General features: G+C 33.0%; 1 protein-coding gene across 27 annotated transcripts; it reads right to left on the bottom strand.

Moving 5' to 3' along the window:
• Positions 1 to 220: 220 nt before the first annotated feature.
• LOC147396552 (uncharacterized) lies at positions 221 to 8719 on the bottom strand. 27 transcript variants are annotated; one of them, XM_086451764.1, is made up of 9 exons: positions 8554 to 8719; positions 7100 to 7145; positions 6827 to 6953; positions 4803 to 4883; positions 3622 to 4668; positions 2864 to 3023; positions 2551 to 2691; positions 1766 to 1802; positions 222 to 974 (listed from the first exon to the last, which is right to left on the bottom strand). In XM_086451764.1, the coding sequence occupies exons 5-8, from the start codon at positions 3742 to 3744 to the stop codon at positions 1789 to 1791; spliced, it is 438 nt and encodes a 145-aa protein (XP_086307890.1). In that variant the 5' UTR covers positions 3745 to 4668; positions 4803 to 4883; positions 6827 to 6953; positions 7100 to 7145; positions 8554 to 8719; the 3' UTR covers positions 222 to 974; positions 1766 to 1788. The 27 variants fall into 27 exon arrangements, 17 of the variants coding, with proteins under 17 accessions (XP_086307895.1, XP_086307896.1, XP_086307897.1 ...); XM_086451765.1 differs by having other exon boundaries at positions 4803 to 4876; XM_086451769.1 differs by lacking the exons at positions 6827 to 6953; positions 7100 to 7145; positions 8554 to 8719 and adding an exon at positions 5417 to 6816 and having other exon boundaries at positions 221 to 974; positions 3622 to 3828; positions 3940 to 4668; positions 4803 to 4876.
• Positions 8720 to 12490: the final 3771 nt, after the last annotated feature.

The following is a 12490-nucleotide window of genomic DNA, read 5'->3' as shown; positions in this document are numbered from 1 at the left end:
TCATCAGAAATATGCAACTCAATGTAACTAATAGTCTTCAAATCCAACTCCTCCTATGGCTCATTGGACATACTTTCTAACTTCACTTCAATGCCCCGAATACACCCTTGTTGGATAAGAATATTCGTCATCTTCTTTTGACACAATGTAAAGTTTGATTGTCCATCAAATGGCTTCACCTCACTGAAACTTTCAATCATCGTTATATCCTTCTCCACTATTGCAAACCCCCTAGATAACGTTTGCTCTGATACCACTTGTTGTGTATGTGAACACCTTTGTGAAACTCACTTAATAATTTGATAAACCATCAATTAGGTATTTCACTAAGCACCTTATACGCAACACCTTCCAAGACTTTGTTTGATAATGGCAATGAAGGATCACTAGAACAATAATAAAAAAAACTTTAGACATCAGTTTAAAATCAAATGTTTATTCGAGTGATGTCTTGTTTAGACATCAATTTTTAACTGATGCCTAAAGTAAATTATAAAATTTTAATAAAACCAATGTCTAAAGTTGTTTACTAATAATTTTTCAATTTTTCTGAACTTGACACTTGTGTCTGAAATATACCCAACCAAGCAACATTAAGGCACCGTCACATTAATTTATACAAAAAAGGCTTATTTAAGTCAATAGATTACAAAATTACCAAGTAGTAGTAAATAAATTTGTGTAAATATCAAAAAAAGAAAAATCAAATTAATTATACAAACAATTCCACACCACACTACAAAAATAAACCCAAGGCATACTTCTTAATCCAGCTCCTCGCAGTTGTCTTGTGCTTGCTTCAAACATTCAAAGATACGTTGACTTCATCTTCATTAATCTCCAATAAGCTATTAATTATATACTAACAGCTCTGTTGGAAATCTCACACATAATCCTTTGATTGAAGCTATATTGGCAATCTCATACACTTTTTGTTGATGATCATCATTGAACAGAACTCAAAATTAGCAAAGCTGCAAGAAAAGGGTAGAAAAGGCAAAAACTATTAATTAATTATCAAGGATTATGGCTAAGGCAACTATTCTTAATTTAACAAGTATAACAGTGATTTTCAAACAACCAAAACAGAATACATCACTAAACACATGTTGTTTACAGATTTCTTCCATTATCAATGGATGCAAGTCCCTTATATTGAATAACATTGGTGCATCAAGCCAGTATACTTAATTTTATTGGACCAAAAAATAACTATCACACATTTTACTCATAAGAAAATCATCTAATAACCCATGAACAAAAGCTACACTTAAGAATCAACTCCTCATTAGGCTGTAATGACATAACATAACAGCCCCATAATGAAATAAATCTAAGTGGTTTTAAGGAACCTTTTCAAGAAGCCAACATAACAAGAGAAACCTACTTCCAAAAGTAAACTTACCAGTCCAAAACCCAATGTTGTGTGTATTCTTATGAAAGGGTGAAGCACCCATATAGGACACATATCAGATTTTGACACTCCGCGGACTAGCGCATGACTTACGGGTCTTTTTTTGTCCAAATGGCATATCTCCAGCCACATGAAGACATTACCCAAACCCCCTTTTCCATGATTCACCCATGTAGTGAAGCAAAAAAGTAGGCTAGACTCTAGATATCACTTGTACAAAAGAGACTTTAGAGTTCAAGCATCAAACATTTTGAGTTCCATGAGTAAATGATCATCCTACTTAGTCAAGGGTAAAAGGCATATTAAAGTAGGGCAAGTAATAGGATTATATATTAAATTTAACATAAATACCTTGCATAGTTGTGGTTTGAAACTCACTCGCCAACTCCTACATTAGAAAAAGAGAGGGTGTTGATGAAATTCAAATCATTGAGAGAGCAAAGCCAAACAAAGAATATGAAATAATTAAAATGGAATCCCTGAAGGTATTGCACCCTCAGGGTGCCACTAGTTGCCTCTGTTTGTAAACATGGAGAGCTTTTGCAATTATCTGTACAAATATTTGTTAATTTTCCTTATTCAAGTTTTCACCAAGTGATGATCAATTGATTGATTAGAAATTAGAATCATACCTCAAAAACAATGCATGCCCAAGTCATCTCACCACAGACTTATGTTACACCTTTTAAGATTGTCAGACCCAAGCATCTAATCGCCTCTACTATCTCAAGAAAATGGATATGTTCCTCACACAACATCTACATAGTTGACCAGAAAACCTCTATTCAGAGAAAAGATAAGAGGAGAAAAATAATTTTTTTAAATATGATTGTTGATTGATTGAGCTTACTATATTGTAAAATACTTATGAAATGAGAAACATATACATTTTTGAGAAAGAGTTTATGAGATAATAGTAAAAACTGAAATTATTTTCTACCGACCTTTAATGCAAAGTGTATAAAAGAAGATGTTGGCCTAGTAAGCTATCCCCTAGGGCATTTGGTGCTTTTCTAACTTTTCCAATTAGATATTGCACATTTTCTAAGCTTTTAGTTTAATTGCACATTGCAATTTCTAAGTAGATCTTCTTGGTGTTGGTCCAATTGGAATACTTTCATCATTCAAACACTTACCAGCAATAAAGTCTTCAACTTGCTGAGGAGTACAATATGAGGGGTTGTCAAAATTTGTGGATTGATTTTGGTTGAAGACAGTCAAAAAATCATCCTTAAGAACCTCATTCTCTCTACATTGGGAGTTGACTAAATTCCACTCTGAAAACTTTTAGAAAAAGTCCTAATTAATAAAAATAAAAATAAAAATAAGTAAATAAATATTATAATTGCACCATTGAATATATAAGAAGATTTTCTTGGTGCAAGTCCAATTAAAATCACTACTTGAAAAAAAATATGTAATTGCTTTCATTATCATTTAAACACTTACCAACAATAGAATTTTCAACTGGCTGAGGAGTATAACATGCGAAGATGTCAAAATTTGTGCATTGATCTTGGTTAAATGCAATAAGGTCATCTAGAAGACCATCCATATTAATGAGTTCATTGTTGCCAGATTCTGAGTCAACTAAATTCCACTCTGAGAACTAAGATACAAGGAAGAATTAAGGATTAAATACAAATTAGGGATATAAAAAAAAAATTAAAAGGCAAAAATTTCCAGGTAGAAACTATTTTTTCATATAACTATGTTTCAGTAAGAGTTAGGTCAACCTTTATCATGTCGAGAAACATACCAGTCTCAAGATTTCCATTGGATATAAAACCAATTGGTGATTGCAAGTAATATCTATTAAAAAAAAATACGGTGATGTCTAAAGTATTTTTTGTAATAGTGATTCAGTAATGCAATACACAATGGTCTAAAGAAATGAGATGATGACAACCTAAAAAGTGGTTGAGTCCTTACATTCATGGTTAGCATCAAGCTGCATGTTTCCTTCTTCAAAGTAATGTGCTCCCACATGAAACAAAGCCACATTAGTTGGTTTGTCTTAGTTTAGGCACACCAACACACGTGTTACAAAAACATGCTCAAAGGACCTACTATGTCAAAGCTACATAACTTGAATATGGATCTAATTTAACTTTTTATAGATGTAATAATGTAGAGAGTGACTTTGACATAACACCCTTATGCTGTAAGTGCTAGCTTCGTATACAAATGAGATTCATAGCGACTACCTTGCAGAGTTCATGAAGAAGCCATCCCTCACTCAATGAAAATAGTTCTTCCATTAAGCCAACCCCGTAAAAGGTCACAAACAAGCAGTCAAGCACTAGGCTGGTTACTGCCATTCCTCCCATGCCAGTAACTGATTACTTTACCAGAGGAATGAAGTTGCAGGGACCTTGAAAGGTCTGTGTAGCCTGATTAGTAAGGTTTACTACCTTGGCAATTAAACGAATAAAGTTAAAAATTAAAAATATTTACTTAGCAGACCATTGATTGTAATGTATGCAGTAGCAATTAACATTGAATTTTAAAGAGAAATAGTATACCAAGTGTCACAATGTACCAAGACACATCTTTCTCTTTCAGTGTTAATGGTATCATGGTCACTTTTGAAAATGGCGCCAAATTATCGTCGGTATCAAATCTTTCATCCAACCTCGCATACTTCTCATGTAGCCTATAGACCCTCCGACTTACTTGCCTTAGTTTACTAATTGTATTGATCCCCATGATCGCCATTGTAGGTATGAATATTGCTAATAAATACCACTGATGCATTAATATGTCATATTTACGACACAAGGCCATGAAAATAACACATAATAAAATAGAGATAGTTATTCAGTAGTTCATGGGTTTCATTATAGATTTCAAACATTTCATATACGGAAGCCCTAATTTTATTTTTTTTATCTTTGTCAAGGTTCTAGTGAATCCCTCTCTCACTAGCTCTTTGCCCTTGTTGTAGTAGCTTATTCTTCAACAATTAACATCTTTTACCAATAAAAAATGGAAAGACAACTAGTTTTGGGAAAATTAGAATCCCAATTCTTACATGGGAAATCAAACAAAGAAATGATAATTGTTAGATGAAGTGGCCTTGTTGGCAATAATGTGTTGGATACTAGCAAAAGATGATGTGATATGGTGCTTACATCAGATTATAATACATAATCTAACATTGTTAATTGCAGGTAAAATGGAAATGTGAACCTGTAACACTAGTAGAAGTTGCTCTGTGACAGAAAGTGTATAGCATCCAGGGACAAGGCTTCCTACAATAATTCAATTCACTACCCATTAATTTAACAAGATAGTGATCAGGTATTCAAAAATAAACTATTTGATTACAGAGGGGAAAGCTTCGATGGGAGATATATAAATATCAAGCCATTGCTTTCAACCTCACCTTTACCCTTGTAGAAAAAAATCTGATTTCTCCTATGTTCTTAAGATTTGAATAAAACCCTGGAGGAAACATTCCTGAAGACTTGAGGAAAATCATGGAAGAAAAAAAAAATCATTAATTACTAATAATTCAAACAAAAAAATTTAAAACCTAAAAACTTATTCAAAATAAGACAAAATTTCATATTTTAAGTTAGCCAAAAATTCAAAAAAAAAAGCAGATAGCTTCCAAAAAAGTAGATAAACCAATTGAGTTAAAGCCTCCAAATAAATGGAGAGTAAGAGTAGATCATGGAAGCCGATGTCCAGAAGTTAAAGCCGAGATTTCTCAGATCCAAATCTATCTTCTCCCTTTGTGCTTCGTGATCCAAATCACTTTCCTGAAGTGTCAATTTAGTCATCGAAGACCACGAGACCAAGTCTCTCTCGGTCATTTCTTTGAACATCTTCAATGCAAGATTGAAGTACAAAGCCTAAACCTTTCATTTAAACCAGTTCTTTTGGGTTAAACACAAACCTAAACCGAAAATCAAAAAACCTAACGTATACCTAAAATCAAACCTTAAAAACTCTAAACTTAAAATAAAAACTAGGGTGAGGAGAAAGGTGGTGCACCTGACGAAGAATTCTCCTTACTTCGAGGTTTGACGAAGTATTTTTTTTTATTCAAGGTATCCTCCTTACTAACACCGATTCTAATGATAGAGAAGAAGATGGAAGAAGAAGGAGATGAAAGTTTGCAACACAGATATCAATCGAAGCTTGGATCAATCAAAGCTTGTTACCTTGAAATTGAAGCTTGGATCGAAAGTGTTGAAGCTCAATTGCATTATTCGAAAGATCAAATCACAGTCAAAAGAGCTCAATCGAGGGTCCTTGAAACTCATGAGATCAATCAAAGATTTATGCTGAAAATTGATTGAGGAGAGGAGAGGAGAGAGTAAGATTTCTAAGTTTTAGATTAGTTCGATAATAGGATATTTCGCATGGGTTATTATTATTATTATTATATATATATATTATTTTTTTTTTTTTTTTTTGGACTTTAAAGTCTCGTACTTTCTATCTCCAGCAAAAATTTAACTTTAGATGTCGCGTTTTTTAAAATAGATGTCCATTTTAAATAGTGGATAATCCAACTAACAGTAACAAATGCAAAAAAGATAAATAATTATGCAAACAAAACAAAGTATTTTCTATTTAGAAGTATTAGAAAGGGTACCTCTTTCATTAGTTACAAGTCCAACTCAATTTATCTTAGACCGACCCAAAAACACATATAATTGAATTGAGCCCAGTTGATTTTGAACTGTATTTAGAAATATTAGAAAGCGTACCTCTTACATTAGTTACAAGTCCAACCCAATTTATCTTAGACCGACCCAAAAACACATATACTTGAATTGAGCTCAGTTGATTTTGAGCCGTACGTCAACATAATTAGACTCAAAAATCAAACTTTCCAATTTAATTCCATGAGGACCATCCATGACGTTAGCCATGTTTGATGACTTTTTAACTACACCTCTTACCATTGTACTTGTGTTGCAACAACTAACTCAAAATCGACATATGATGAAAAAAAAGTATGTGTTGAATGCATTATTTCTGTCAAAGCCATGCAATTATTCAAATAAATAAGCCACTAAATCAAAATATCCAACCAAGAATATCATACCTGCATCTAAGTTAGATGGCTTAGTCTAGGATCCAACCATCAAACATGTAGGATGGCTACCAAATGCGTAGGACTTAAGAATGGAGAACATTAAGTTAATGATGTTCGAAGCTCAAAAATGTGCTAGTCATAACCATCAATCACCAATGGTGCCTTATCCTAGCTACTTGGGGTCAGCACTACAACTCTTATTCATCAACCAGTTCTATCCAGATCCATATAATTGGCTAAAGTTTGTATTTTTAGTAGACATGTCTATATTAAAGAATACATGTAAGTCACATTAACCAAACAATAGATTAAAGAATAAGCCTAGCACAAATGAAACAATCTACTGCCTCACTAACCTTCATTGAGGAAAGCATGCCGAGTTCATGTAGGAACTTGTGTAGTGGTCAAAGCGTTGGAGCCTTGCCCTTTGTGCCGACATGCTCTGCATTTCTGTCTAGTTCCCAATCCGTACTTGTCAATTCCCTAGTAGGAGAAGTTTTGCAAAATTTTAGGGCATAAGCTTCCAATCATGCAATAAATCCTCCAACGTCAAATATAATGTATGCAAACTAAAAAGAAATTGACATATAACACTGACCAAAGGAATTAGGTTAATTAAAAAGAAATACCTCTAGACGCAGTATTGAGGGAGTAGATCATTATAGTAAAATGTTCCTACATATTAAAAGCCAAAATGAAATCACTTGACATTATTTAATAGCATAAAAATAAAATGTATATTTGACAATCGATTAAGTATAAAACACAACAAGTTCAATAAAATGTGTCTATAAAAACTTGTATTTTTGATATTGTATATTTTATTTTTTGTGAATAATAATTAGTTGACTCAAATTGTGAGTTATTGTAAACAGTTCTCTCTTCTCTTTTCTTTTTTTGACAATTTATTAGATAATTTATTACAATGAACTCTCTGAAATCAAAATATATGTTTTAGTGGTAACGTCGTTAGAAAAAATACAATTATACTTAAATTGAAAAATATGAAGTATAAAAAAATAACTACAAACTATAAAGTGAATGGAGGATCAGGAATTATACAATCAACTCCTAATTTGTAGGATAAGGCTTTAATCATTATAATGATGAAGTTAATATTATAAATACTCTGCTCTAAAAATATATTTGGTCTATAAAAGTACACTTATGGAGTTAATTTCTTAAAAGGATTGTCTATTTTTTTTATTCCAACATTAGCCATCTAGAAAAAGATGGCACCAAAGACAAATAAAAATAAGGAAGTTTAGATGCCCTCAATGAATTGCATGTTTATGTCATGAAGCTGAAAATAAAAATATTAAATAATAATACAAATTTATTTTCTTGATATATACACTTCGAGGGGCTGATGTCCTACATATATCATCTTGCCTCTTTGAGGAGGTGAAACATCACAAATAGTTTCTCTCAAATACTTCAACTGTTATTCTCTCTTTTCAACCTAAATCCCACCTATTTATTACTTTATGAAGATATGATTACAAAATCAATCAATCAAATCTTTAAGAATCAAAATATGATACAATTCGATCATATTATATGACATTTTTGGTAAATCTTATAACTGCTAAAAAAATTTAATTACTAAGTAATGACTAGAGTAGATTCTTGAGAGAAATTCAAAAAAAAAAAAAGGCAAAATCCATTATATGGATTTGCAATGAATCGACATTTCTTTTGAAAGAGATCTATGTTCACCATTTATTGTGACAATCTTTTGCAATATTGATGGAGCTCATTGCTCAAAGAAAGAACAATTGGAAGAAAAAAAGCAATGGGAGAATTAAAGAATAAAATTCAATGAACCCATAGGAAAAAAAGACTTCATAAAGCAATCTCGGGAAACAAAAGAGCAAATTATGAGTTTAAATCTAGAATTGTTGATCAAAGGGCATCCTAATCATACATTTATCTTTCACAATACAAAAGTGTATGACGTATAGAATAAATTTCAAGTGATACTTACAAGAGAAGAGTGGGCCAAATTAAATAACATAAACTTTCATAAACCTAACTTTTGAAATGAATATTAAAGGAGATGCGAAAGATTACATAAGATCACCTGATGAACTATGAAGGCAAGAACCATAGCTCCTTCACCAATAAACAAGGAAATCCCAAGTAGAATGATAAATGTTAGACTAGTTTGAGGTCTCCAACTCTTCCCCAAGACCTCCATAGCTACCTCCAACAAAAAATTTCAAACGAATTGTCTAGGATTAGGGTTTGGGTTTTTATAATATTCCTCAATCCTCAAAATCATAAATAAGTATTTTATTTTCCATTTATTGGGATTTAGGGTTTTACTCCCTATAACATGTAGAAAGACATAAATACCCTTAATTTTTATACTATCTTACTCCATCAAACCTTTGTTTTTTTGTGTTATTTTCTCCTCAACTTCTTCATATTTTCTCTTGGAAAATTGTTAAAACTAGGTGATCAATTAAAAAAATGGACAAATTGCCAAAAATGAACTTTAACAAGGCATGACTTTTAAAACCTCCTTATTAACCTAAACTAGAAGGCCATACAAGTCTAAGGATTAATTCATCCAATACATTGTACAAAAGATTAAAAAATATATGAAAATGGGTATATGCCCATTTAACAACATGAATTTCTTTTTTCTAACTAAGGGAAATTTTATAGAAATACAATGTAACTATTAAGCAATGTCTAAAAATAGAAATGCATACAGAGTGAGTAAGTTCTAAAAAATACGGAAAATTATAGCATTCAAACGAATCTGAGGAGTTAAAATCACTATATAGCAATTTGGACTTCATACCTTATCCAAATAGCGATCTGGATAGTGATTTTACTTCTCTATTGCTTGATCTTTGATTTGCTTGATGTCTTTGACTAATTCTTCGATTCTCGATTTCTTCATATATAATGCTCATAAGACTCTAATCATCCACAATGGTGTTTGATTTTCAGACAAAAGCTTGATTATGATTCATGATGTGGCCCAACTTGACATATAACAGTAAAGTCCCCTTAAAAAGAACTCAAAGGCGAGCATCACACCCAAAATTAATAGGTGATTAGACCAGAAGAAAATTGAAATCCAATCATTTGGAGAATCCAAAATAATGATATCAGAGCATTAGCTCTATAAGTATCCTAGGGACATTTTAAATTCCATAGAAAAGCCAAAATGAAGAGCCAAAACATCACTCTGTAACTACGAGGATGTTTTGAAGACCTCTTGAAGTTATGTAAATGTGAAGAAGTTTCAAAAACTACCAATGGAAGAGAAAGGAGATACGACCATTGTGATCAAGTACAACTGTACACGAAATTCACAATCAATCGCTGAAAAGCAATTCTAAAGGTAAGTGCCCACTAAAACTTGCATTTGAAAATAGCTATAGAACTTAACTCGCATCATTTTCAGTTGTTGAGTATCGTTGTATATTGTGCCATAGAAAATCAACCAAAAGGTTCTAAGATGCAACAAAATCTAGTAAAATAGTGTGAAATGTAGGTAGAAAGATAGGAAAAAGGAGAGAAAAAAGAATCGAGAATTGATAGAATAGAAAGAAAACTGAAAAGGGTTTGTAAGAAAATGCCATAAATTAGCGAAAGAAGGGAAGAACAATGGAGGGTAAGAAAATAAGGAGAAAATGACCCAAAGTAGAGAAAGAAATATCCCAAAAAGTACTAAGAAAAATCACTATATGAGAAAAGTACCATCCCATGAGTATTCGGATATCGCTATAAAGTATAGTGATGTACATATAGAAAAAAGCAATATAGCAATATGAACTATAACAAGATAGCAATATAGACTACAGTGATATGAATATAGCGATATGAACATAGCGGGATAAAAATTAAAGAGAAGAAATAGAGAAACAAAAATTAAGAATAAATGGGAAAGGAAAATAAAGAATATATAAAGAAAAAGATACAGGAAAAGAATGATAAACACCTCGAACCATGACGAGATTTGTGATGCTACAAAGTAGGCACAAAATCGTTGTTGGGACGCGAAAAAAATCACAATAATATAAGGTAAATGCTGCATGGAAAATAGCAATTGATAGCGATATATGTAGAAAGCGAGTTAGAGTAGATAGCGACATGAAGGATAGACTTAAGGAAAAACTCATTAATTTCTAAGAAAATTTCCTCCAAAGGCACACGTAAGTTTGAAAAATAGTCCCTTTGCATTTATGCTTATAGTATTGAGACTATGGGCTCACCAACTGTATGAGAACTCATTATGCTGAAAATTTTCTTGTAGACAATGCAATGACACCCAAAGGGAAGAAAATAACTCAAGGGGAAACATTCAAACTAATAATACCCAGAGAGCCTAAACAAACCGATTGGGAGATAGATGCAAGAGAATATTCTCGTCCAACATAAGAGGATATAATCAGGTTGTCTACTGTTCAACATGAAAAGAGATAAGTTTTCTCTGTTTACAACCTTCAATAATCAGTCAAGGGGCAGCAGCAGATTGGTGATAAAGGAATTGATCACCTTTCTTAGAGACAAAGCTGATAAGGATAAATTTCCCAAATTTCAATACTCTCACTGTTGGGAATCAGTCACGTGGGCTATATGGATTAAGAAAGTCTTCAAGCATGCTAACATGAAGAAAAGACTAGAAGAATTAATTATCATCTCAGCTATTGAAATAACAATGAACGACGTGTATCCCAACGACCCATTACTAACAGCTTTGATCGAGTTATGGAATCCCAGTACTTATACGTTCAAAGAGATCCCATGATAGGAATTCCCTCAGAAGAGGAAATTGATGTTGGACGAGGATTTTAATGAGATTCCATCATAAGAATTCCCTTAGAATTGAAGTCTTGATGCATAGATTAAATGGATAGGAATTTTGTGGTTAATAAACCTCTTAAAAAAGGGACATTGTTACCCATCATCTCCATACATGTGTTGGTGTATGCATTTGCGTACATTATGATGCATGATTTATGGGATACTAGGACTTCAACTCCCACCCATTTTGATCAAGCCTAAGCTCAATCTACCGAGGGTGGTCGAGGGTGGTTAACACATCCTAACAATTATCTAAAAATAAAAATAAAGAAAGAATGAGTTAGAGGAGAGAAGAAAATAAAAATGCAAGTTTAAATTTAATGGTACTAACCCACCTTGTCCCTTGTACTTCTATTTTCTCTTATTAAGTTCTTCAATGGAATATAATCAGATTTTTAAGTGTTGGGGAGTTGGAGGTTGAGAAGATACATCTGTAGGGATTTAAGGTTGGGCAGGGTTTGAGAGAGAATGGTGTTGGGTAGAGAAATGGTGAGAGTTTAAGGTTTGAGATGGGGAGCTTGAGAGCAACTAAATAGAGTAGGGTTTTGGAACACCTATTAGGGCCAAAAGGGCCCAACTTTGAGAAGGTGGGCAAAATTTCAAGGATTTGTAAGAGAAGGTGATTGAATCTGAGGTTAATGGAGGGTAGAAATGGGAAATGGAGGCATGAGACTTCTGACCCATATCCTTAGGTGGACTCCATGTGGGGTTTCCCATTCTCATGCGGTTGAGTGGAAATCCAACCAAATGGTGTGTGGGGTGGTAGTTTGAGAGAATGATCAAAGAAATGGAATTAGGTGAGTTGATTAAGGAAAAGTGATGAGTATAACATGGGGTAGCTTGTGATATGATTTTAGAAAAAATGATGGGTTTGGTTGATTCAATTTACGAGGGTTATGTAGGTGATGACACTGACTTTACACCTATGCACATATACTTGGCAATCTTTGTGCATGGCTGGCCAAAAATATCCTACTCGTAAGGCTTAAAATGCCAAACAGTCTCCACTCTGATGTTCATTGCATTTTCCTTCATGCGACTCTCGCACAACTGTATTCCCTTCCGAACAAATGACACATTGTAAGAGCCTTCCACTGAAACCTCATTTGTATAGTAGTCTCCTAATCATAACATAGTTGACTGCTCTCCTCTCTTTAGGCATTTTGCCTCAACCTTGTCTATTGGAACGATCC

Source organism: Akebia trifoliata, chromosome 8, assembly GCF_017979445.1.
Source record: "Akebia trifoliata isolate Shusen 1 chromosome 8, ASM1797944v1, whole genome shotgun sequence".
Taxonomy (NCBI): domain Eukaryota; kingdom Viridiplantae; phylum Streptophyta; class Magnoliopsida; order Ranunculales; family Lardizabalaceae; genus Akebia; species Akebia trifoliata.
This window is presented reverse-complemented; position numbering and strand designations above follow the sequence as displayed.